Source organism: Trachypithecus francoisi, unplaced genomic scaffold, assembly GCF_009764315.1.
Source record: "Trachypithecus francoisi isolate TF-2019V2 unplaced genomic scaffold, Tfra_2.0 Lachesis_group3, whole genome shotgun sequence".
In the NCBI taxonomy this organism is placed as follows: domain Eukaryota; kingdom Metazoa; phylum Chordata; class Mammalia; order Primates; family Cercopithecidae; genus Trachypithecus; species Trachypithecus francoisi.
The window spans coordinates 2,492,328-2,515,745 of record NW_022681468.1 but is presented as its reverse complement, the minus strand read 5'-3'; the positions used below and the strand labels follow the sequence as shown (position 1 = coordinate 2,515,745).

The following is a 23,418-nucleotide window of genomic DNA, read 5'->3' as shown; positions in this document are numbered from 1 at the left end:
GGCTCACGCCTGTAATCCCAGCACTTTGGGAGGCCGAGGCGGGCGGATCACAAGGTCAGGAGATCGAGACCACAGTGAAACCCCGTCTCTACTAAAAATACAAAAAACTAGCCGGGCGCGGTGGCGGGCGCCTGTAGTCCCAGCTACTCAGGAGGCTGAGGCAGGAGAATGGCGTGAACCCGGGAGGCGGAGCTTGCAGTGAGCTGAGATTCGGCCACTGCACTCCAGCCTGGGCGACAGAGCGAGACTCCGTCTCAAAAAAAAAAAAAAAAGTATCCTGTCCGGTGATTTTAGTATGTTCACAGGGTTCTGCAGCCAACTCCACAGTCAGTATTAGAGCATTTTCATCACTCGAGAAAGAATCCCTGGAGCCATTTGAGGTCATCCCAGTTTCTCCACCCTTTCCCCGCCGCAGCCTCACCCTTGGCCCCAGGCAGTCACTTACCTGCTTTGTCTTTGTATTCTGCCTGTTCTGTCTCTATATACGTGTCTGTTCTGGACGTCCCGCCCCTTGCAATTATGTATCTGTTGACCATCATCTTTCCCCGTTGCACCCCCTGCAACTGCCCAAGCTCTGGTAACCGCCTTTCTACTCTGTCTGCCTGTGAGATCAGCTGTTGTATGTTCCGCATGTGAGTGAGATCATGTAGGATTTGTCTCTCTGTGCCTGTTTCATCTCACCTAATGTTCTCCAGATTCATCCATGTTGTCACGAATGGCAAGATTTCCTTCTTTTTATGTATGCTAATTGTTTTTCTGTAGAGTGAACCCCATCTCCTGCCAGGCACTGGCTGGCAGGTTTAGTGTTTTTGTTGGTTTTGTTTTGCCAAGGGAGTGGGAGGCAGGAGGCAGGTGGTCCACTGAGCCGCAGCTCGTCTCCTTGTCTTCAGCTCTGCTGAAGGGTACTTCACTACCTTGTCCTTGGTACTTGGTGCAGCCCTCTTATGGCTTAGCCAGGAGGTAGATACAGCCCCATCATTAATATCATTCCTAGTAAAACAGTTGGTAGAAAACACAAAATACCGCAGACAATGATAAAATGTATTACAGAAAACGGAAGAATCACATTTAATGGTGACATTGAAAACTGTTACAATTTACCTACGGAAAAGTAAGCTTAAGAGGAATAATCCTAAAACCACAGCCAGTGACAGTGGTTACTGTCTAAAAATGGAGAGAACAGCCATCTTTGTAAAACTTGACCCAGGAAAATAATGGCTCCCAAAGATAATCCATACACAGACGCTCTCACCAACAAAAACATAGGCCTCCTCAAAGCTTGTCTGGAAGAGAATTAACCTGATGAAAAATCTTTTAGGAAATTTTAAAAATAAAATATAAAATGTAGAAAGTACTTTGTTTAGAAAATTGAGCAAAGAAGTATACTGACAGTAAAATTCATTTAAGAAAATACTTTTTCAGTGAAAATTAATCATTGGTATAATGCTGATTAATATGTTTTAAACTTAGGCGGGCGGATCACCTGAGGTCAGGAGTTCGAGACCAGCCTGACCAACATGGAGAAACCCCATCTGTACTAAAAATACAAAAATTAGCAAGGAGTGACGGTGCATGCCTGTGATTCCAGCCCATGTTTTTATTGGAGACTGATCATGTAGGAACCCTCTGCCTAGCATGTACCAAAATTCTAGACTCCCAGTTCAGCATAGACCACATTGTTTGTTCAAATAGTTGAGGCACAGTGAGACACCCACGTCAGTTAGAGAATGGTGGGAACCCTCCTAAAATTCAGGCTCCCGGCTGCCAATCAAGGGCCAACTTTGGAAGCAGACCTTTCTAAGGAGTGCAGTCTTGGGCTTGCTGTGTGAGTTCTTTTTCTGCATAACCTAGAAGACCCCTTGCTATCATAAGATACTTTGCTAAGGCTTCTGGATATAAGTTAAAGATAGAAAAGTCATGGCCTTCTCTGCTGTGGCAGTAAGAACCTAGCAATGGAGAAAACATTCTGTGGGGCCAGGTGCAGTGTCTCACGCCTGTAATCCCAGCACTTTGGGAGGCCGAGGCAGGCGGATCATGAGGTCAGGGGATCGAGACCATCCTGGCTAACATGGTGAAACCCCGTCTCTACTAAAAATACGAAAAAATAGCCAGGTGTTGTCACAGACACCTGCAGTCCCAGCTACTCGGGAGGCTGAGGCAGGAGAATGGTGTGAACCCGGGAGGCAGAGCTTGCAGTGAGCCGAGATTGCGCCACTGCACTCCAGCATGGGGGACAGAGCAGCGAGACTGTCTCAAAAAAAAAAAAAAAAAAAAAAAAAAAAAAAGAAATTCTATGTATATGGTGAAAAAAAATATGATGTTTTAGAATAAAGGTGTAGGATCTGTCCCTAAATGAAGAAAACCGAGGTCTTATTGAAAGACATAAAATCTACCGGGTGCAGTGGCTCACACCTGTAATCCCAGCACTTTGGGAGGCCGAGGCTGGCAGATCACCTGAGGTCAGGAGTTCGAGACCAGCCTGGCCTGACGTGGTGAAACCCCATCTCTACTAAAAATACAAAATTTAGCTGGGTGTGGTGGCATGAGCCTGTAATCCCAGCTACTCGGGAAGCTAACTCAGGAGAATCGCTTGAACCCGGGAGGTGGAGGTTGCAGTGAGCTGAGATTGCAGCATTGCACTCCAGCCTGGATGCCAAGAGTGAAACTCTGTTTCAAAAAAAAGAAAAAAGAAAAAAGAAAAAAAAAAAGAGCATAAAATCCAGACAGCTGAAAAAGCATAGCTGAGAAGATTTCGTATCATTTTTGTCAATTCTTCCAAGTTAATATGAAAATGTAATTCCAATTAGAATCTCAACAGTGTCTTTTGGGAATTGGATAAAAAGTATCTTAAAATTTGTGGAGATGAATAAATGCCTAAGAATAGAATTCTACTGTATGCACATTTTAGGTATATTAGGAGTAGATCAGAAAATCAGAAGCTGTGTAAAAAGATACAAATATATTTGACTACATAAGCATTAAAACTCCATATGGCAAAAGATACCCGTTTGGCTATATAACATTTTAAAAACTTCATATAGCAAAAGATACCATAACCAACCAGTGGATAGGTTGGGTTGGACAGATTGATGTAAACAACAAAGAGTTAATATGTATACACAAAAACATTTTAAAAAATTGTCAGGCAAGGCTGGGAGTAGTGGCTCACACTTGTATTCCCAGCACTTCGAGAGGCTAAAGCAGGAGAATTGCTTGAAGTCAGGAGTTCAAGATCACAGTGAGACCTGATCTGTCTGTCTCTCTTCTTTTTTTTTTTTTTTTTTTTAAGATGGAGTCTTACTCTGTCACCCAGGCTGGAGCACAGTGGTGTGATCTCGGCTCACTGCAACCTCTGCCTCCGAGGTCCAGGTGATTCTCGTGCCTCAGCCTCCTGAGTAGCTGGGATTATAGGTGCGCACCACCATGCCTGGCTAGTTTTTGTATTTTTTTAGTATAGATGGGGTTTCTCCATGTTGGCTAGGCTGGTCTCAAACTCCTGACCTCAAGTGATCTGCCTGCCTCAGTCTCCCAAAGTGCTGGGATTACATGTGTGAGCCACCATGCCCGAGCGAGACCTGATGTCTTAAAAAAAAAAAAAAAAAAAAAAAGAATTACAGGTGGTGAATGTCTGTAGTACCAGTACCTCAGGAGGCTGAGGCGTGAGGATAGCTTGAGCCCAAGAGTTCGAGGCTGCAGTGAGTCTTGAATATACCACTGCATTCTAACCTGAGTGACACAGCAAGACTCTGAGAAATAAAATTAAAAAAAAATTGTCAGGGAAAAGCACAAGAGTCAAATAGGAAAACACGATAATGATGTGAACAATTGTCCAAATGGCTAACACGTGAAAATGCTCAAATTCCTTAGTAGTAAGGGAATCATAAATCAGTGAGCTTTATAGACTGGCAAGATTTTAAAAAGAGCTGTATGGCTTGTTGTTGGGAAAGTGGAGGGAAGAAATACTTGCATGTTGCTGGTAAATGTGTGAAGTCTTTCAGTTTCTTTTGGAAATCAATCTGGCAACATCTGTGAAAATTAAAAACAGGCATACCCTTTGACTTAGATATGTCAGGACAACTAACTGTACAGTGTAATAACTGAACACTAGAAATGATGAATGTTGCACAAAAGGAAATGGCCAACACGTTATAGCAGTCAATGTCAAGGAATACCATGCAGCCATGTGAAGAGTGAGTTGAGAGTTACAGTTGTTGGCCTGAAAAGATGTCCACAAGGTACGGCACGTGAGAAGAGAAAGATGCAAAAGTGTGCGTAATATCTTCCTAAACATCAGTAACCAGGCTGGGTGCAGTGGCTCACACCTCTAATTAACTTTGGGAGGCTGAGGCGGGCAGATCACTTGAGGTCAGGAGTTCAAGACTAGCTTGGCCAACATGGTGAAACCCCATCCCTACTAAAAATACAAAAAATTAGCTGGGCATGGTGGCACGTGCCTGTAATCACAGCTACTCGGGAGGCTGAGACAGGAAAATCACTTGAACCCAGGAGGTGGAGGTTGCAGTGAGCCAAGATCGCACCACTGCACTCCAGCCTGGGCAACAGAGCGGGAGACTGTGTTAAAAAAAAAAAAAATCAGTAACCAGAAAACCCACATAGATGTATCTGTGTAAGTGTGTATGTACTTGTGTGTGTCGGGATGGGATTAAGAGCACAGAGAACAACGTGAAGGATGTTCTAGATAATGACCTCGGTTATCCGAGGTGGGAGATGGTGGGACTGGGTGGTAAGGAGGGTAAACGGAGAGAGGGAGCCATGGATAAATGGGAACACAGTTATGCAAATGCATGCATCTGATCACATTTTCTCACCAAAGATACGTAAATCCATGAGTTGTTGTCTGTGGCAGAATTTACATTGTTTTCCCCCCTTTTCTCTTCTGTAACAGAACCTGGTTCTCTTGAGAAGGCAACAGTGTGCCTACCTAAGAGACTGCATTTCCCAGCCTCTCTTGCAGCTAGGCATGGCCATGTGGCTAGTTCTCACCAATGAGATAAAAGCAGAAAGTGGTTAAAGCCTCCTCCCTTAAAAGGGAGACAGGTGATATGGACCCTTTTGTTCCTTTAGATGCTTTCCTGCTTCTTCCCTGGAATGCACACCTGATGGCTGCTGCTTGAGCAGCCATCTTCAACTTTGAGGGGACCTTAAGAATGGAAACCATTGACGAACAATGGCAGAATCTGGGTTCCTCTCAACCACAGAGCCATCCCACCAGCCTAAACTGCTTACCTGGAGACTTCTTTTATGTGGGAGAGAAATTAACTTTTTAAAGCCTCTGTTAGGTTTTGTCTGTGTTACAAGCAGCCATAGTTCCTGTTTAAAACAGTATATACTAAAAAACCCAAGAAATCAAAAGAATACACATTCAGTCACAAAGTGCCAAGCTGCAGATGGAGTATTAAAAGTGGGAATTAAGAGACCACAGTAAATGAGGCCTCCTAGACTGCTTGTGGTCGTGGGTATTTGCTTCCAGGCTATTTATTCAGAATTGCCTAAGCTCAAAGTAACTCCACCAAAACCTCCTCACTACTATGAAAAGTTCAGGCTTGCTTCCATTTAGAAGCACAGGCGGTATCTCAATAATCAGAATTCAGGTAACAAAGCATTATTAAGCATCTCTCTCCGCCATAAAGTAACCACTCTAAGGAATACATGACCCAGTTCCTGATGCCACGTTAAGACTCACTAAGAAACTAGAGCACAGTAGCAGATGCTGTAATGGAATACCAGGGCGAGGAACCGCTACGGACGTTAGGCAGGTTGTTGATTATTCTCTGGATTCACTTTTGTATTTGGAAGAACTATCTTAGTACATTAATTTGAAAAGGCTTTTTGGCGGGCGCGGTGGCTCAAGCCTGTAATCCAGCACTTTGGGAGGCCGAGACGGGCGGATCACGAGGTCAGGAGATCGAGACCATCCTGGCTAACACGGTGAAACCCCGTCTCTACTAAAAAATACAAAAAACTAGCGGGCGAGGTGGCGGGCGCCTGTAGTCCCAGCTACTCGGGAGGCTGAGGCAGGAGAATGGCGTGAACCCGGGAGGCGGAGCTTGCCGTGAGCTGAGATCCGGCCACTGCACTCCAGCCTGGGCGACAGAGCGAGACTCCGTCTCAAAAAAAAAAAAAAAAAAAAAAAAAAAAAGAAAAGGCTTTTTAAGGAAGAGAAGATGCCATTATAACCTCTGAGAAGTGCAGTCATGTGTCACTTGACAGGGATACGTTCTGAGGACTGTGCCATTAGGCGATTTTGTTGTATGAACATCATGGAGTGCACTTACACAAACCTAGATGGTACAGTGGCATATGACACACCTAGGCTATCTGGTGGAGCCTATTCCTCTACTAAGAACCTCTACAGCATGTGACTACTGAATACTGGAGGCAGTTGTTTTGTTGTTGTTGTTTTGTTTGTTTTTGAGACGGAGTCTCTCTCTGTCACCCAGGCTGGAGTGGCAGTGGTACGATCTCGGCTCACTGCAAGCTCCGCCTCCTGGGTTCACGCCATTCTCCTGCCTCAGCCTCCCGAGTAGCTGGGACTACAAGTGCCCGCCACCATGCCCAGGTAATTTTTGTATTTTTAGTAGAGATGGGGTTTCACCATGTTGGCCATGCTGGTCTCGATCTCCTGACCTCGTGATCCGCCTGCCTTGGCCTCCCAAAGTGTTGAGATTACAGGCATGAGCCACCACACCCGGCCTACCGTAGGCAATTGTAACACATTGGTAAGTATCTAAACATGGAAAAGTACAAGAAAAATATAGTATCATCTTATGGAACCACTATCCTCTAGGTGGTCCGTTGACCAAATGTCATGATGTGGCTCATGGAAGTAGTATAATGCAGAAATCTGACTGTCAGAGGCTTTAGGGGAGTCTTAGGTTAGACTGTGTTTCTGAAGATCTGTAATTAGAAAGGAGCATAGAATCACGTATGTAATATTTTCTGCTTAAATTGTATTTTATAATGAGATCTTTATACTTGGGCTTTACTAAACCCGTTCAAGACTAGGGGACGTTTTTTTCTCCTCGTAAATTGAGAAATGTCACTGAGAGAACAGCACTGCCATCTAGCCCATTTCTCTTAGAACTGCAGGTTTTGCCTCTGCAGCTTTTGACTTTGTAGGCAAAAGGTGAAGTTTTTCTAAATAGTAGCTCGCAAACTATCAATAGTGGCAAATACCTCAGAACTTAAGAAAAACCCCAACAGTTGGAAACATTGATGGGAAATAATGGCAAGTTAAGAAAGCATAGCTTCTTCCAACTTCATGAGGCATATTTAGAAAGAATTTGGAAAAGGTGGAAGGGTGGGATGGGGGTGAGGGATGAGAAATTACCCATTGGGTAGAATGTATACTTTTGTTAGAGTGACAGTTACATTAACAGTCCAGACTTCACTAGGCAACATATCCATGTAACAAAACTGCATCTGTACCCCCTAAATCTATCAAAAGAAAAAAAAGTTTAAAAGACACTGGGCATGGTGGTTCATGCCTGTAATCCCAGCACTTTGAGAGGCCAAGGCAGGAGGATAGCTTGAGCCCAGGAGTTTGAGACCAGTCTGGGCAATGTAGTGAGACCCCATCTGCAGAAAAATAAAATTGCCAGGTGTGTTGGTATGTGCCTGTAGTCAAAGCTACTTGGGAGGCTGAGGTGGGAGGATTGCTTGAGCCCAGGAGTTTGAGGCTGCAGTGAGCTATGATCGTGCCACTGCACTCCAACCTGGGTGACAGAGGGAGACCTTGTCTCAAAAAAATGAAAAAGAGAAAATATGTTTACATTTGCCCATTCTAGCTACACATGTAAGCCTGTGTAATATGAACCAGTGGAGAAAGAAACAAGTTCTAATAACATTCTCAATGTTTGCTTACAAGAAAAATAATTTGGAGAACTGTTAGATTAAGAGTTTTGTTTGTTATTGGTCATTTAGGTTCATTGTAACAACTTTTGATTTGGGATGGTATAAGACTAAAGGATACTTTACGGTAAGAAATAGAACTTCAGCATTGATAGTCTGTTCTCTCCTTTTTTCAGAGAGCTGTAGATTAGAGATTCTTGTTTCCCCTTTGAAATTGTTTGAGGCATAATTTACAGAGAAATGTACAGATCTGAATTCTAGTGCAGTGAGTGCTGGTGAACTGATACACCCGTGCAGCCACACGGCTACTAGAATGACAGTATTTCCATCACCACGGGACGTTCCCATAGATACAACCGCCCTTCTGATTACTTTCACTATAGATTTGTTTGGTTTTGAGACAGAGTCTTGCTCTGTTACCCAGACTGGAGTGCAGTGGTGCGATCTCAGCTCACTGCAGCCTCCACCTCCCAGGTTCAAGCAATTCTCCTGCCTCAGCCTCCCAAGTAGCTGGGACTACGGGCTCCTGCCATCCTGCCTGGCTAATTTTTGTATTTTTAGTAGAGACAGGATTTCACCATGTTGGTCAGGCTGGTCTCAAACTCCTGAGCCCAAGTGATCCTCCTACCTCAGTCCCCCAAAATGCTGGGATTATAGGCATGAGCCACCATGCCCAGCCTCTAGATTAGTTTTGATTGTTGTAAAAGTTCATATAAATGGAATCCTACAGTATGTACTCTTTTGTATCAGGCTGCTTTTGCTCAATATGTTTGTTTGAGGTTTGTGTTATAGCAGCACAAAACAGACCAAGATACACATTTAAGTCAATACTTTTTTTTTTTTTTCTATTGTATAAATATACCAGTTTCTTGGCTGGGCATAGTGGCTCACGCCTGTAATCTCAGCACTTTGGGAGGCTAAGGTGGGTGGATCACCTGAGGGTGGAAGTTTGAGACCAGCCTGGCCAACATGGTGAAACCCTGTCTCTCCTAAAAATGCAAAAATTAGCCAGACGCGGTGGTGACCAGCCCCTGTAATCGCAGCTACTCAGGAGGCTGAGGTAGGAGAATCGCTTGAACCCAGGAGGCAGAGGTTGCAGTGAGCCAAGATTGTGCCACTGCACAGCAGCCTGGGCGACAGAGTGAGACTCCGTCTCAAACCACACACAGACACACACACACACGTTTCTTTATTCTTCTACTGATGGGCATTGGATTGTTTTCACTTTTTGCCTATTATGAATAAAATTTCTGTGAACAAGTCTTTGTAGATATTTATTTTTGTTTCTCTTGGATAAATACCGAGGAGTTGTGGGATTACTGGGTCATTGAGCAGGTGATTGCTTAATCTTGTAAGAAACTACCAGATTGTCTAAAGCGGTTGTAATACTTACATTCCGTGCTAGTTGGAGCTTTTCTCTCTCAGCCCTCTTTGCCGTCCGGTCCTGGAGCTGGACTGTAAACATTTCTTCTTTCCCAGCTGATGCAATGTTAGGCGTTGCCGGCAGAGGGCACTGGAGGGGCGCTGCAGGAGGCGGGGAGCTGCTCTTCCTGTTTCGGTGCTTCTTGCCAGCAGGTGGCCTCCCAGCACGTCTCAGCAATAAGCAGTTTCCTGCCCCCCAGGTGCAGCCTTTGCACCTCTGGTCATTCCGTGGCCCCAGCCACTCTCTCTCCAAAGAGATCTGAGTTTCATTCTGGGTGTCGGAGCAGGGCTCTTCCAAGTTTCTTCCTCCCATGGGTGTTGCCCTTGATCCTAGAGGTAGTGGCCGCTGCACATCTGCAATTCCTATGTTCTTCGGACATGTTTCTACCCTTCTCAGTAGTTCACTCCCTTTAACTAAACATTTATTTTTATTTTTTTTTTTAGCGACAGAGTCTTGCTCTGCCACCCAGGCTGGAGTGCAGTGGTGCGATTCACTTCCTGGGTTCAAGCGATCCTCCTGCCTCAGCCCCCTGAGTAGCTGGGACCACAGGTGTGCACCACCACACCCAGCTAGTTTTTAATTTCTGTAGAGAAGAATTTTCTCTGCCTTGGCCTCCTGGTGCTAAGTTTACAGGCATGAGCCACCACACCTGGTCCCCCAATTTTTTATGTTAAAATTTGCCCATATCTTCCTTGGTGAAGTATCTGCTCAAGTCTTGTGCCCCGTTTGGGGGGAGTTGTTTGCATTTTTATTGAGTTGTAGGAGTTCTTTCGTCAGAATGCAAGTCCTTTGTCTGGTATATGTCTTGTGAACATTTTCTTCTAGTCTATCTTTGCCTGCTCACTTTTTTTATTGTGGTAGAAAACATCAAAATGTACCATCTTAACTATTTTTGAGTGTACCGTTCGGTAGTGTTAAGTACATTCACATTGTTGTGAAAGGGATCCTGGAACTTTTTCATCTTGCACATTGGAAACTCTGCACCTATGAGGCGATCTCAGTCCCTCCTCCTCTCAGCCCTGGCAGCCATCATTCCACTTCTGTCTGTATGTTTGGCTCCTCATGGAGTCAGTCTGTTTTGTGCTGCTGTAACAGAATACCTGAGACTGGGTAATTTATAAACGACAGAGATTTATCTCTCACAGTTCTGGAGGCTGGGAAGTCCAAGGTCATGGAGCTGGCATCTGACATCTGGTGAGGATCTGGGCTTCTGCTTCCAAGATGGCACCTTGAAGTCTGTGTCCTCACGTGGCAGAAGGGGAAAAAGACCAAACTCCCTCAGTCACGTCTTTTTATAGTGGCATTAACTCATTCACGAGGGCTCACCCTCATGACCTAAACATCTTCTAAAAGGCCCCACTTCCAAACACTGTTGCATTGCGGATTAAGTTTCCAACAAGTGAGTTTTGGGGGATGCATTCAGACCACAGCATCTGGTACCCCATGTAAGTGGGATCCTGTTGTACAGAAGGTCCCTGATCTACGATGGTTGAACTTAATGATTTTTTGACCTATGATGGGTTTATTAGAATGTAATTCCATTGTAAACATCTGTATTTGTCTTTCTGTGATTGGCTTATTTCACCTAGCATACCCTATGTTGTCGCCCGTGGCAGGATTTCCTTCCTTTTCTGTGGTTATACCGTCTTGCTTCTCTACTCATCTGGGGGTGGACACTTAGGGTGCTTCCGCCTCTCGGCTTTTGTGAGCAGTGCTGCTACGAATGCGGGTGTGCAGACATCTCTCTGAGACCTTCCTTTCCAATCTTTTGTCTCTGTCCTCAAATGGAACTGCTGGACCCTATGGTAGGTCTAATTTTAATTTATGGAGGAGCCTCTATACTGTTTCCCATAGTGGCTGTACCATTTTATAATCCCACCAGCAGTGCACCAGAATTCCAAGGTCTCCACATCCTTGCAAACACTCATTTTCTGTTTTTTTGATAGTAGCCGTCCCAAAGGGTGAGTGGGGACACCACGTGGCTTTGGTTTGCGCTTCCCTGATGGTTAGTGATGTTGAGCATCTTCTCATATTCTTCTTGGCCATGTGTATATCATCTTTGGAGTCATGTCTATTCAAGTCCTTTGCCCTTATGTATTTATGAGACAGGGGCACAGCCTTTCACCAGGCTGGAGCACAGTGGCGCGATCATAGCTCACACAGTGACCCTTCCGTGCTTCCCACACTCCCCTGGGGTCCAACCTTCTGCCGAAGATGCCCCAGCTCTCCGCAGGTCCCTGCCCAGGCCCCAGATCCCTTCCCCCATCGGAAAGTTTCTTAGGCTTCCTCTCTTTGGGGTCACCACACACCTCTGTTCCCCTCCAGCCCACTGGCCCAGGCCGGGCCAGCCCCTACTTCAACACAGTGTCGGGAACCCCCATGGTGTCCACAAGCCCAGTGCAGCGCTCACCTGCCATGGGACCCGCTGTGTGCCTCAGTCCCCTCACTCGCCAAATAGGATTATCATCCTCTGCCTCGGTGTAGTTACAGGGGTGAGATGTGCCTGGATTTGCAGGGTGGCTGCAACAGTGCCTGGCCCAAAGGCAGTATCATGAAGACTCACAGTGTAGGACAACAGACAAAGCCTGAGTAGCTGAAGAAGTGCGGCCTCCCAGGGACTCCCTTTCCAGGCCCGCTGCCATGGCCAGAACCCAGGGGGGCACCGTGTACCTTACCAGCAGCCTCAGCACTGTGCCTCGTCTCCGGGAGTCTTGGCTTGTTTGTGTGGAGCTGGGGACTGGAAGAGCAGAGCTTGTGACCTGAGGTCCCCCAGCCTCAAGGTGGAGGTGACCACCCCGGACCAAGATCTGCCCCAGTGAGTGGCCGAGGACAGACAGGAGTATGTGAGGCATTCCTGCGGCCCCTTGCTCAGCACCCAGGCACTTCCTTCTGCCCCTCTGCCTCTGGAAAGCCAGCCATGGCACAGCCACGGGCGCCTGCTGCCGGCACCTCCCCAACACAATACATAAGGGAGTGGCTGTGGCTGTTCCAAGAAAACTGTGTTTACACACACAAGTGCACCAGGCCTGGCCGTCGAGCCCTGGTTTGCCGTCCTTTGTTCTAGACCAGTGGTTCCCAAATGTGCACCTGTATCAGCATCACCCAGAGCAGGGTCAGAGTCTGGACTCCTGGGCCCCACCCAGAGTCGCTGTCAGGGGTCTGGGCTTTGCATTTCCACAGGTTCCAGGTGCTGCTGCTGGAGCAGAGGCCACGCTCTGAGCACCTTGCTCTAGAAGAAGAGGTGCAGAAAAGGTAGGCAGGGCTGCAGAAAAGGTAGGCAGGGCTGCAGAAAAGGTAGGCAGGGCTGTAGGGTGGTCTGGACCACTGGGCACTGTCAAATGGCAGATGCCATTCCACGCAGTGAGCTCTGGGTGGGTCTGGAGTGGATTTTATAAACACTCTGGGAGGGTCCCACCGAGAACTCTCCTGCGCTGTGTGGCAGGAGGCCACTGGGGAGGGTGTAGACGGGAAGTGAGAGAGAAGAGGGATGAGGAGAGCCCGGGGTGGCCAAGGAAACATTTTTCTGAACAATCAGAAATAAAGGAGGGGCGGGCAGAACCTGGGGACTTGGCTGGGGCTGCCCAGGTGCCCTGGACTCCCCTCCTGGCACTACACCACCTGGGGAGCCAGGGGGCCAGGAGCCGGGGAGCGACCGGCACATCCTGCACCTTCCTAACCCAGCCCCTGGAGAGCACTTCCTTCAGCAGCAGGCAGCACAGCAATGGCCAAGTGTCCTTCCAGGGGGACAGAGTTTGCCCCTCCACGCCACTCACCTGGGGTGCGGCCGCAGCAGCCTCCACCTTGCTCCACACATGGCCAGCTTCTGGCCTCCCCTCACCAAGCCCCAGGACTTCACATGCAGATCGCTTCCTGGCCTGCTCCCCTCGCGGTCCTGGGTTCTCTCCTCCTGGCCTTTGAGGCTGGAATGTCCAGGCTCAGACTGGGGCCTCTGTCTCTGCTGACACCTCGCTGCTGTCGTGACTTTGTCATCCCTGTGCCGCTGACTGCAGGACGCGCAGCCGAGTCTCCTCGAACCTGCCCAGGTGGCCCTCAAGCAGGATGCGTCCAACGCACCTTGCTTCCCTCTGCCCGGCCCCAAGCCCCACTCCGGCCCCTGCTTTCTCAGTAAGGACATCCCCATTCCGTGGCTGCTCTGGCCAAAGACAGGAGAGTCACCCTTCCTCTTCTCTTCGGCTGGTACCCCCCAAGCTCCAACCTGTGCTCCCAGCCCTCCCACCTCGGACTTTCCCATCCCCAGCTCTTCCCCCACCCTGCCCAAAGCCCTCCTGACCCCATTCTTGCCTCGGTCTCTCTGCACACAGCAGCCAGAGAATAAACAAACCAGCCAACGAACACGAAACTGGATTTTCAGGGGGCTGTGATGGGCTGGATTGTCTCCCTTAGATTCAAATGTTGAAGTCCCTCACACCCCAATGTCTTAGAATGCAACTGTATTTGGAGATAGACTTTACAGAGATGGTTGAATTAAAATGAGGCTCCAAATTCAATATGACTGGTATGTCTATGAAAAGAGAAAGTCTGGACATCTGGAGATACATCAGGGAGGGATGACTGCGCAGAGGAAAGACTCGGTGAGGCACAGCAAGCAGGCACCGTCTGCTCGCCCAGGAGACAGGTCACAGGAAACACCAACCTGTGACACCCTGACCTTAGACTTCCACCCCCCAGAACTGTGAGAAGTAGACCTCCTTGCACTAAATCACTCAATCTGTTACTGCAGTCCCGGAAAACTAACACAGACTCTTGCTAGGCAGAATGCATTTGCTTCTCTGCAGACAAGATTAATTTTGCACTGTTGCTACCAAAATAATTCTATGGGACTGGGCGCCATGACTCACACCTGTAATCCCAACACTTAGGGAGGCCGAGGCTGGTGGAGCGCCTGAGGTCAGGAGTTCAAGACCAGCCTGGCCGACATGGTGAAACCCCGTGTCTACTAAAAATACAACAACAACAAAAAAGCCGGGCATGGTGGTGCGCACCCTGCAATCCCAGCTATTCGGGGAACTGAGACAGGAGAATTGCTTGAACCTGGGAGGCAGAGGTTGCAGTGAGCCAAGATCTTGCTACTGGACTCCAGGTAACAGAATAATAATAATTTTTATTATGGAATCTGTCAAGTGCTGGTGCCTTCTGGGGGCAACACACAGTTTCCCACCAAAGGGCATCAGTGCCCCAGGCAGTCAAGGTGCCAGGAGGTGAGGAGGCCGTGGATCTTCTACCACCTGGGAGCAAGCCTGCAGCTTGGGACCCTCCTGGGACCCTGTACCCGCCACTGCCCTGCCCTCCTGGGCTCTCACAGGAGTGAAGTGGGATGGGCTCTGTAGGAGTTAAAGAGGAAAGAAACATGAAAAGTGGCTCAACAGTCAAAGACCAGTTTATTTTGGAGAATAAACCTGAGAGGGACTTCTGGCCGATTTTGGTCAGGAGCGTTCTCTCTTACAGACTAAGGATCTTTAAGGGTTTAGGAAGCTGGGAGCTTATCACAGGCTTGGAATGTTTCTATGTGAGGGAAAGTTTATTGCGGGGTTGGAATGTCTCCGGTAGGAGGGGAGGTTATCTTGAGGCTGGCATGTTTCTGGTTGGAGATGTTACTTGTGGTTTATGGTTGTGCTGACATTAGCTATTAGGCTGATGTGTTTTGGGTTGGATTTAGGCAGTTTTTTAATCAAATGGAACTTAAAATGGCGGTGTTTATCCAAGACGGTGATACTCCTGTGGTCCGGCTCCAGCCCTGGGGGCCCCTCTGGGTGGTGTGTGAACGTGCACACGTGGAGGGGCTGGTCCAGCTCTGCCTACCTCTAGCCACCCAATGGAGGGACAGCAGGGCCTGGGCAGCAATGCCGGCCTTGGAGCACTGGGGCTGTGGAGGCTGCTTGAGAGCACACGGAGCCCCCACTGTGCTCAGGTCTTGGAGGGCCTTGGGCACTACGGTCTGCGAGGCACCACATGTCACAGCTACTCAAACACCCAGGACCACCACGGAGGGCCAATGGCCGCGGGGTGGCTCAGGACCCGCCCCGCTCCTGTCCCTGCCTTTCTGGCTGCCCCCTAGTCCCTGGACAGACGCTCCCCACCCCCCAGCGGGTCCCACCCAATCCCTTGCTCAGGCAGGAGCTGCCCTTGCTGTCCTCACAGACCTCACCTCTTCCTACATGTTTCCAAGGCCGTGCCCCGCCCCCTACCCCGCCAGGCCCCGCCCCTACCCCGCCAGGCCCCGCCCCTACCCCGCCAGGCCCCGCCCCTACCCCGCCAGGCCCCGCCCCTACCCCGTCACGCCACGCCCCCACCCCGCCACGCCACGCCTCTCTCTCCGACCCTGGACGGTCCCCTGGACCCACCCCGCCCCTCAGTCCTGCCCCCGCCCGCCTCTGCGGGGCTCCCATCCTCCCGGGCGGACTCCACTCCCGACCCCTCCCCGTGGGTGCCCCCGCCGGCCCCGCCCTCCCAGGCTGCCCCCGGCGCCCCGGGCCTCCTCCCCGCAGTCCCTGGGTCCTGCAGGCCCCGCGTCCACGCTGCACCCCCGTCCACTCCCGTGGTCCCCGGTCCGGCATGGCGCGCGCGGTGGGGTCCGAGCGGAAGCTGCTGGCCGTCTACACCGGCGGCACCATTGGCATGCGGAGTGAGCTCGGCGGTGAGTCTGAGACCGGCGCCATGGGCGGGGGAGGCCTCTGGACCTGGCCGAGACCGGGAGCCTCTGACCCTCCTGCACCCACGGGGGTTGTGGGGGAGTCAGATCCGCGCCTGGTTGGGGCTTGCGGGTTGGGATCGCTCTCCTTCGGTTCCGGCCACCGCCGCCCCCGCGCGCGGAGCCCCCACCTGGACAGAGGAGGTCGCGGTGGGTCCTCGTGGTCGCGGTGCTCTTGGGAGCGCCCTGCGACCCTGGGGCCAGGCCCCCTGTGCTGCCGCTGCGCCCCTGAGGGCCAGCGCCCTGGAGCCCTGGAATATGGGGCAGGAGGGCCCCAGGGCTTTAGCCTGCCCCTCCTGCCCTGGACACAGAAGCCGGGAAGGCTTAGGAGGCTGCGAGGACCCCTCACCTGCAACACCCAGGAGGGTGTCCCCATCCCCTGAGTTCCCTGGGGTCCTGGTCAGGCAGCAGTGCCTGGCACGATACTGGGGCCACCTGGCATCTGCGGGGACACATGCGTTCACACTGGAGGTGGCCTCAGAGCCCTGCTTCCTCTGCCCCTATGTGGACCTAGTTGACTACAGACCAGCGATTACACCCGGACTGAGTTCTGCCTGGGTAGGGTCAAGGCCTGGGACAGGCACCGAGCTCTGTGGTACTCCAGCACAGTGCTGCCAGCCTGGGCTGGGCACAGGAAGGATGGTAGCTTGGGGAGCCTGAGGCCACCAGGATGGGGAGAGGACAGTTGCACTGGAGCCTCCAGAATGCGTGGGTGCTCCCCAGGAGGGCAGGACCTTCCTGGGGCCCCCACGTGGGCTCTGCTGTGATGTGGAGTGCCCCCTCCCTCGGGGCCAGAACAGCCCCCTCGCCCGTGCTGAACCTCTTTGCGACCCTCCATGGGCCACTGCCTGCCTTTCCCTCGGGAGCCCTTTCTAATCCTCCTCCTCCTCCCGCTCCCTGCTGCCCTGGCCCCTCCCCACACTACTGCTTGTGTCCACCGCAGCTCTCCCTCCTGAGACGGCTGGGACCCTCTCCGGCTCTGCCAGAGTCCCAGGGCCTCCCCTGGCATGACCAGAACATTCTCTTGTCCCTTGCCCATCTGCCAACCACTTCCCCGCCCCTCCTTTCCCCACCCCCTCTTACGGCCTGTTCCCCAGCAGCTGTCCCTCCTGGCCACCCCTTTCCGCTGAAGTGGCCGCTCAGAAGCCACCAGCACTCTATCGGTACTCTCAGATTCCACCCGCCACACCATGACTGGTGCAGACCCTCTGGAGGCCAACTGTGTGCCCAGCCCAGGAGACAAAGCCTAGTGGGGCTCATCCACGAGGGACTCAGGCCCCAGGAACATGGCTGTCCAGGCTGCTGGGAGCCTCCTCTGTGCTTCTCCCTCTGCCTGTGAATGGAACAAAGTCATTCACAGTTTGGCAAACGCCCCTGTGTGACTCTCCACTGACACAGAGTGACACAGTTCCTGTGCTTGACCCTCACAAGCCAGAGAGAGAGGCTGCCATTGAAGGGATGGCATGCATTAAGGAGCTAGTCCCAGGGACAGGATCTGCCAGGGCCCTGCAGGGGCTGTAGGCTGATAACAGGGCCTGGGCCTGGTGTGTGGGTGACGTGGAGTTTTGAGGCAGTCCAGGGAGGGCTTCTCTGAGGACACAAAGCCTGCACGACAAAGGTGGGAGAGGACCAGGCCAGGAGCAGCCCTGCAAGGTGCAGGAAAGAGTAGCGGGGAGCCCAGCAGGGCCGGAGCCTGCCAGAGCTGCCCCTGAGCAGGGACAGGACCTGGGGACTCTGTCTGGGGCCTGGTCCGACACCCCTGACACGACTCCTTCAGGCTTGGTGTGTGGCCAACTGGAATTTCGTTGAGCTGAATACATCGTTCTTGACTGGTGCTAGCTGCAGAGACAGGTGGACTCTGACTGCAACCCCACCACACACCCGTCTCGCTTGGCCCCTGCGTGCTCACCGCAGCAGCCTGTGGGCGCACTCACATGCGTGAACCACATTTCTGAAAGAGGCTGTGAGGTCCGGCGTCTGGGTGGGGAACAAGAGACTTTGATGCTGGAAACTGGGTGTGGGGCGTCAGTCTTCAGACCTGAAGCAGCCTTCTGAGATCCCTCGGTGCTCTGTGCACTAGGGTCCTGGCTTGTGTGTGGCTGTGAGGTCACCCCTAGCTGTTGCTAGCTGACCCAAGTGGGGCATCCACTTCTAGGAACCTGCAGGAACGGGCTCCCCCCAACCCCTCATGAGGTTGGAGCAGCCAGCCTGTCCCAGCCGGCGAGGGCGCGCGTCTTCAGAGCCCTTGTCAAGGTGAGGGTCTCTCTTACCACAGGATGAGGCAGCATCTCCTGGCTCCACGCCGAGGGCTTCCGGGAGGACTCTGCTGTCAGCCCCAGGCCCTCCTGCGCCCATGTCGCCGGCATCCTCACTGCTCCCCCTTCTCCACTTCAGGAAGGCTTCTGGGGAGCCCATGGTTCAGCCCCAGAAGACAAAGGAGGAAGAGACAGGAGATCTGGTCCCCACTGTCTTCCTGGATGAGGGGACCACCCACGCCCATGGAGCAGCTGGGGAGCCTGAGGGCCGGGGCTGTGGGAGACCAGGGGCCCTCATGCCAGCTCTGCTGTGTGACGGCAGTCAGGCGTCCTTTGGGGACATGCAGACCCTCATGGTGTGGGAAGTGGCAAGGCTTCCAGGAGCGAGGGCAGCACTCACAGGCCAGGGAGGGAGCCTGGCCCAGAGTCCAGGCGAACCACCCCTCCACACCCCCATGACTGCCCTGAGTCCCAGCCCCGCCAGGCGTCAATGATTTACTCCCTCCACACTGCTGACGTGGGCTCTGGCCTTCCCTGGGGAGGTGAGAGGGGAGTGGTGGCTTTGCCACAGTAAAGCTGTTTGGATTGTCGCTGTTGGAACGGCTTCTGTGCCTGCTGGTAAACAGCGACCTGTGGGTGGAACGCTGCACACCTGGAGCCCTGCCAGAGTTCAGGGAGGGCAGAGGCGATGCCAGCGGGGACGCCCCTCGACCCATCCCTTCTCTGAGTTCATTGAAGCTATCACAGGTCAAGGGGCAGAGTGAATCCAAAAACGGCTGATAAGCCCAAGCTGGCATCAGTGGCCACGTTCCATATGGCCCAGAAACTTGAAGACTTCCTGTGTCAAACTGGGAGCCCCACCTACTTGCCGGCTTGTCCCAAAGTCCCTCCTGAGCCCGGCTCCTTGCAGGCACAGCAGGGGGGGCGGAGCTTTGGGGCCAGGCAGCTGAGAGAAGCTCCCTGCCCACTGGCCACATGGGTCCCAGCAGCTGAGACTGTGGGTGGAGTGATGCCTGTGGCTTCTTGGTCACTGCAGCAGCGTCTGTGCCCTTCACCTGGACCTCCTTCCTGAACGGGTGCTGCACGTTCACAAGTTTCTAAGCCTAAGCTTGACTTCGGTGGTGACAGTGGGGCCCTCCCTTCCAGGTGTTTGGCAGGGGGCTGAGGAGTTTCCAGGTCACCAGCAAACTCGGGCACCTGCCTGGATGGGCCAAGGAAGAGGTTCCAGGCAGGGCCGGAGGGTTCAGGTTCTGCAGGCCTTGAAGCTTTTGGAGGGCCCCCATTGAGAAAAGTAATACAAGTTACAAAATCAGAGTTAGGTGTGAAAGTTGGTGTTTCTTTAAAATAAAAGAAATTGCTCTGGATGACCGGGCGCAGTGGCTCACACCTGTAATCCCAGCACTTTGGGAGGCGGAAGCAGGTGGATCACTTGAGGTCAGGAGTTCAAGACCAGCCATGGACAACATGGTGAAATCCCTACTAAAAATACAAAAAAAAAAAAACAAAAAAAAAAAATTAGCCATAATGTGGTGGTGGGTGCTGGTGCTCCCAGCTACTGGGGAGGTTGAGGCATGAGAATTGCTTGAACCCAGGAGGTGGAGGTTGCAGTGAGCCTGGATCTCGCCACTGCACTCCAGCCTGGGTGACAGAGTGAGACCCTGTCTCAAACAAACAAAAAAAACCTGATACCACTGCATACCTGTTAGAATGGCTGCTGACATACCACACATTGACTGCGGGGTGAGGTGCTGGAGCCCCAGAATTAGAAAGTGGTTCACTTGCAGGTAGGTAAGAAAACTTTACTGGCGACAGTATAGGCTTGAAAAAGGAACATTTGGCCAGACATGGTGGCTCAGGCCTGTAATTCCAACACTTTTGGGAGGCCAAGGCAGGTGGATCACTTGAGGTCAGGAGTTTGAGACCAGCCCGGCTAACATGGCGAAACACCGTCTCTACTAAAAATAACAAATTAGCCAGGCGTGGTGGTGCATGCCTGTAATCCTGGTTACTCACGCCCCAGGTACTCAGGAGGCTAAGGCAGGAGAATTGCGTGAGCCTTGAAGGTGGAGATTGTAGTGAGTGGAGATGGCGTCACTGTACTCCAGCCTGGGCAACAGAGCGAGACTCTGTCTCAAAAAAAAAAAGGGAAAAAGAAAAAAACAAGAAATTGACCAGGCTGGTTTTGAACTCCTGGGCTCAAATGATTTTCCTGCATCAGCCTCCCAAAATTCTGGGCTTACAGGTATGAGCCATAAAAACCACTGCAAAGCACATATACAGTGTTTTGCTCCAGAGAAGAGGACACCAAGAGAATTTAGTCTTTTCTTTGGCTGATTTCGCCTGTGGTGTCCACACATCCCCCTGGCAGGGACAGCAGGGCCCATATCCACGCCTACCACTCTGCAGCATTCCTGGAAGTTTCTGGAAGCTGTTCCCCCACATGAGTCAGCAGCAGCTGGAGGTGACCTTGCACAACGTGAGTATGTCCCACAAAGCCAAGCCAGATGTGCCCCTCCACCTTCCCCATAAGACACCCCAGCTTCACCTGCCACAAGGAGTGGAGAGTGACTTTTCATTAACTGTGGCCACTGTGCCGGGCGGCTGAATACCACAGAAGTTCATTCTCGGTTCTGGAGGCTGAGGCCTGAGAGGGGTTCCCCCGGGCTGAGCCAAGGTGCTGTAGGGCACCGCTCCCTCCTGAGGCTCTGTGGGAGGAACTGCCCCTGCCACCTCCACTGTGTGGTGGATGCCACAATCCTTGGCTTGTGGCTGCATCACTCCAGTCATCCAGTCCAGCATCTCCAAGGGCCGCTCTGCCCTGTCGTCATATGGCCTTCTCTTCTGTGCCTCCTGCCTCCCCATGCCCTGTGGCCTCCCACCTGTAAGGAGACGCGAGAGGGCGTTTAGGGCCCACCTCCCACCCCACGACCTCTAATATCACATCCACAAAGACACTTCCATATGAAGCAACACCCACAGGTACTGGGGATTGGGATGTGGACATCTTTTTTATTTTTATGTATTGATTTAATGTTTTGAGACACAGTCTCATTCTGTCACCCAGGCTGGAGTGCAGTGGTGCCATCTTGGCTCACTGCAACCCCCACCTGCCAGATTCAATTGATTCTCCCACCTCAAGCTCCCAAGTAGCTGGGATTACAGGTGTGCGCCACCATGCCCAGTTGATTTTTGTATTTTTCGTAAAGATGGGATTTCACCATGTTGGCCAGGCTGGTCTTGAATTCTTGACCTCAAGCAATCCACCACCTCAGCCACCCAAAGTGCTGGGATTCCAGGCCTGAGCCACTGCGCCGGGCCCTGGGATGTGGACATCTTCTAGGATGCTTTTTCAACCCACCGCACATGAGACGGGGACACTTGGACACCAGTGTGGGGTGGACCCTGGCCCCCTGGATGCCCAGGGTCTGAGGTTGGGTCTTTGGGATTCACAGGGCTGGTTCTTTGTTCTGGCAGCCCGTATCCTGGCTGCGCTCTGGGTAGACAAACACGCGTGGGCTCCGCCTCCCCCGTCTGCTGGCTGACCCCTACTGGCGGGGTGATTTTGTCAGCAGCTGCACCTCAGCCGACCTGTATCATCCAGTCCTCCGGCAAACGTCCCTGGGGCTCCACCGGCCTTTGTGTAAGGCCAGAGAAGATCATGGGTGCCATAAACCTTCATGGGGCCAAGGGGCTGGTGTCTTGGGGCCGGTGACTTAACAGGCAGAGATGTGGAGACCCGGCTGAGCCTAGTGGTGGAGGGCGATGGCAGGGAGGGATGTGGCTGGAGGGATATCAGAGGGGGCTGCTTTAAATCGCCAAGTTTGGGATTAGTTTGTGAACCAGTGATAGGAGATGGGTACGGCTGCAGAGGGTGACAGGGGAAAGCAGGTGACCATGGCTGGGGTCTGCAGGATAGGATAGGGCATTGCTGCTGGGGGAGGGAAGGGAGGGCCAGGAGGGAGCTTTGGGGCTGGCTGGAGGCCCTGGAGGGGTGGCTGAGGGGTCAGGGCTTTATACTGAGTGGCTGGCCCCAGGGAATGAGTGGTGTGGCCAGGTCTCCGTTTATGGGACGGAACTGAGATGCAGAGGCTGCAGGAAGGTGGCAGAGCTGCTGGGGGTGGGGCCAACCTCACACACACACTTGCTGTGTGCGAGGCCCTCTGGGTCGGGGATCTGGGGAAGGGGACCTGGGCTGGACCCTGAGGGAGTCACACAGTCCATGCCCTTTCGGAGCTTGAGGGTCAGTGAGGGAGAATGTGGGAACAGCACTACAGCCTGGGCATCTGGGAGGGCTTCCTGGGGCTGGTGCCCCAATCTGGGTCTTGAGGCACCTACTGGGTGAGAAGTGGAGATGAGGCAGGACTTCCAGGCAGGGGCTGCAGCACATCCACAGTGAGGCAAAGGCTGAGCCCCGTGGACCTTGGTGAGGAGTGTGGACTGAGCATTTGGAGAAGGGGGTGGGAGCAGGGGCAGGGCCTGGCTGGAGCAGCTGGAGACCTGGGCAGAGCTCCTGGGGCTGTCCAGTTGTGAAATGAGGAATCATCATGGGCTCCAAGGCAGGAAGCCATGGCTTCCAAACGCGGGTCAGCGGCCTGCCCTCTGAGGGGTCCCAGGGCAGCATAGCCCTTCCTCCAAGCCTCTGACTGTCATAAGACAGGAGCTGCATCCCACCAGCTCTGGTCCTGCCCCTCAGTGAGGGAGGAGGAGGCCATGGCTGCCAGTCCCTGACCCCCCCATCCACCTGGACTCTGCCTGCAGTGCTCGTGCCTGGGACGGGCCTGGCTGCCATCCTGAGGACACTGCCCATGTTCCATGACGAGGAGCATGCCCGAGCCCACGGCCTCTCTGAGGACATCCTGGTGCTGCCGTGAGTGTGGGCTCCTCCCGGTCCCAGGCAGGGCATAGCTGCTGGGAGGCACTGAACCCGAGGCTGGGCACTGCTGGCCAGGCCCAGATGAGCCATTTGCTCACCCCCATCTCTAACATCCCCTCAGCTTACAGGGCTTTAGGACTGACCAGCAGCCGCCTCCACTAGAGCCTGAGCCTCTGAGGGTGCCCCCGTGCCTGGTCCCACCTTCCCTCCCTGTCCTTCTCCCACACCCCCAGCCAGGCTGGTTCAGCAAGTGTGATGAGGGCTCCCCATCTAGGGACCCTGTATA

General features: G+C 52.4%; 1 protein-coding gene across 2 annotated transcripts in view; it reads left to right on the top strand.

Annotated features, from left to right (window-relative positions):
- Window positions 1-15,673: 15,673 nt before the first annotated feature.
- ASPG (asparaginase) overlaps window positions 15,674-23,418 on the top strand; it is a 29,107-nt gene continuing 21,362 nt past the window's right edge. For both annotated transcript variants that reach the window (XM_033191110.1, XM_033191109.1), the window contains exons 1-2: window positions 15,674-15,950; window positions 23,018-23,126. In XM_033191110.1, the coding sequence (XP_033047001.1) occupies window positions 15,869-15,950; window positions 23,018-23,126 (191 nt within the window). In that variant the 5' untranslated portion in view covers window positions 15,674-15,868. The remainder of the gene's footprint in view (window positions 15,951-23,017; window positions 23,127-23,418) is intronic.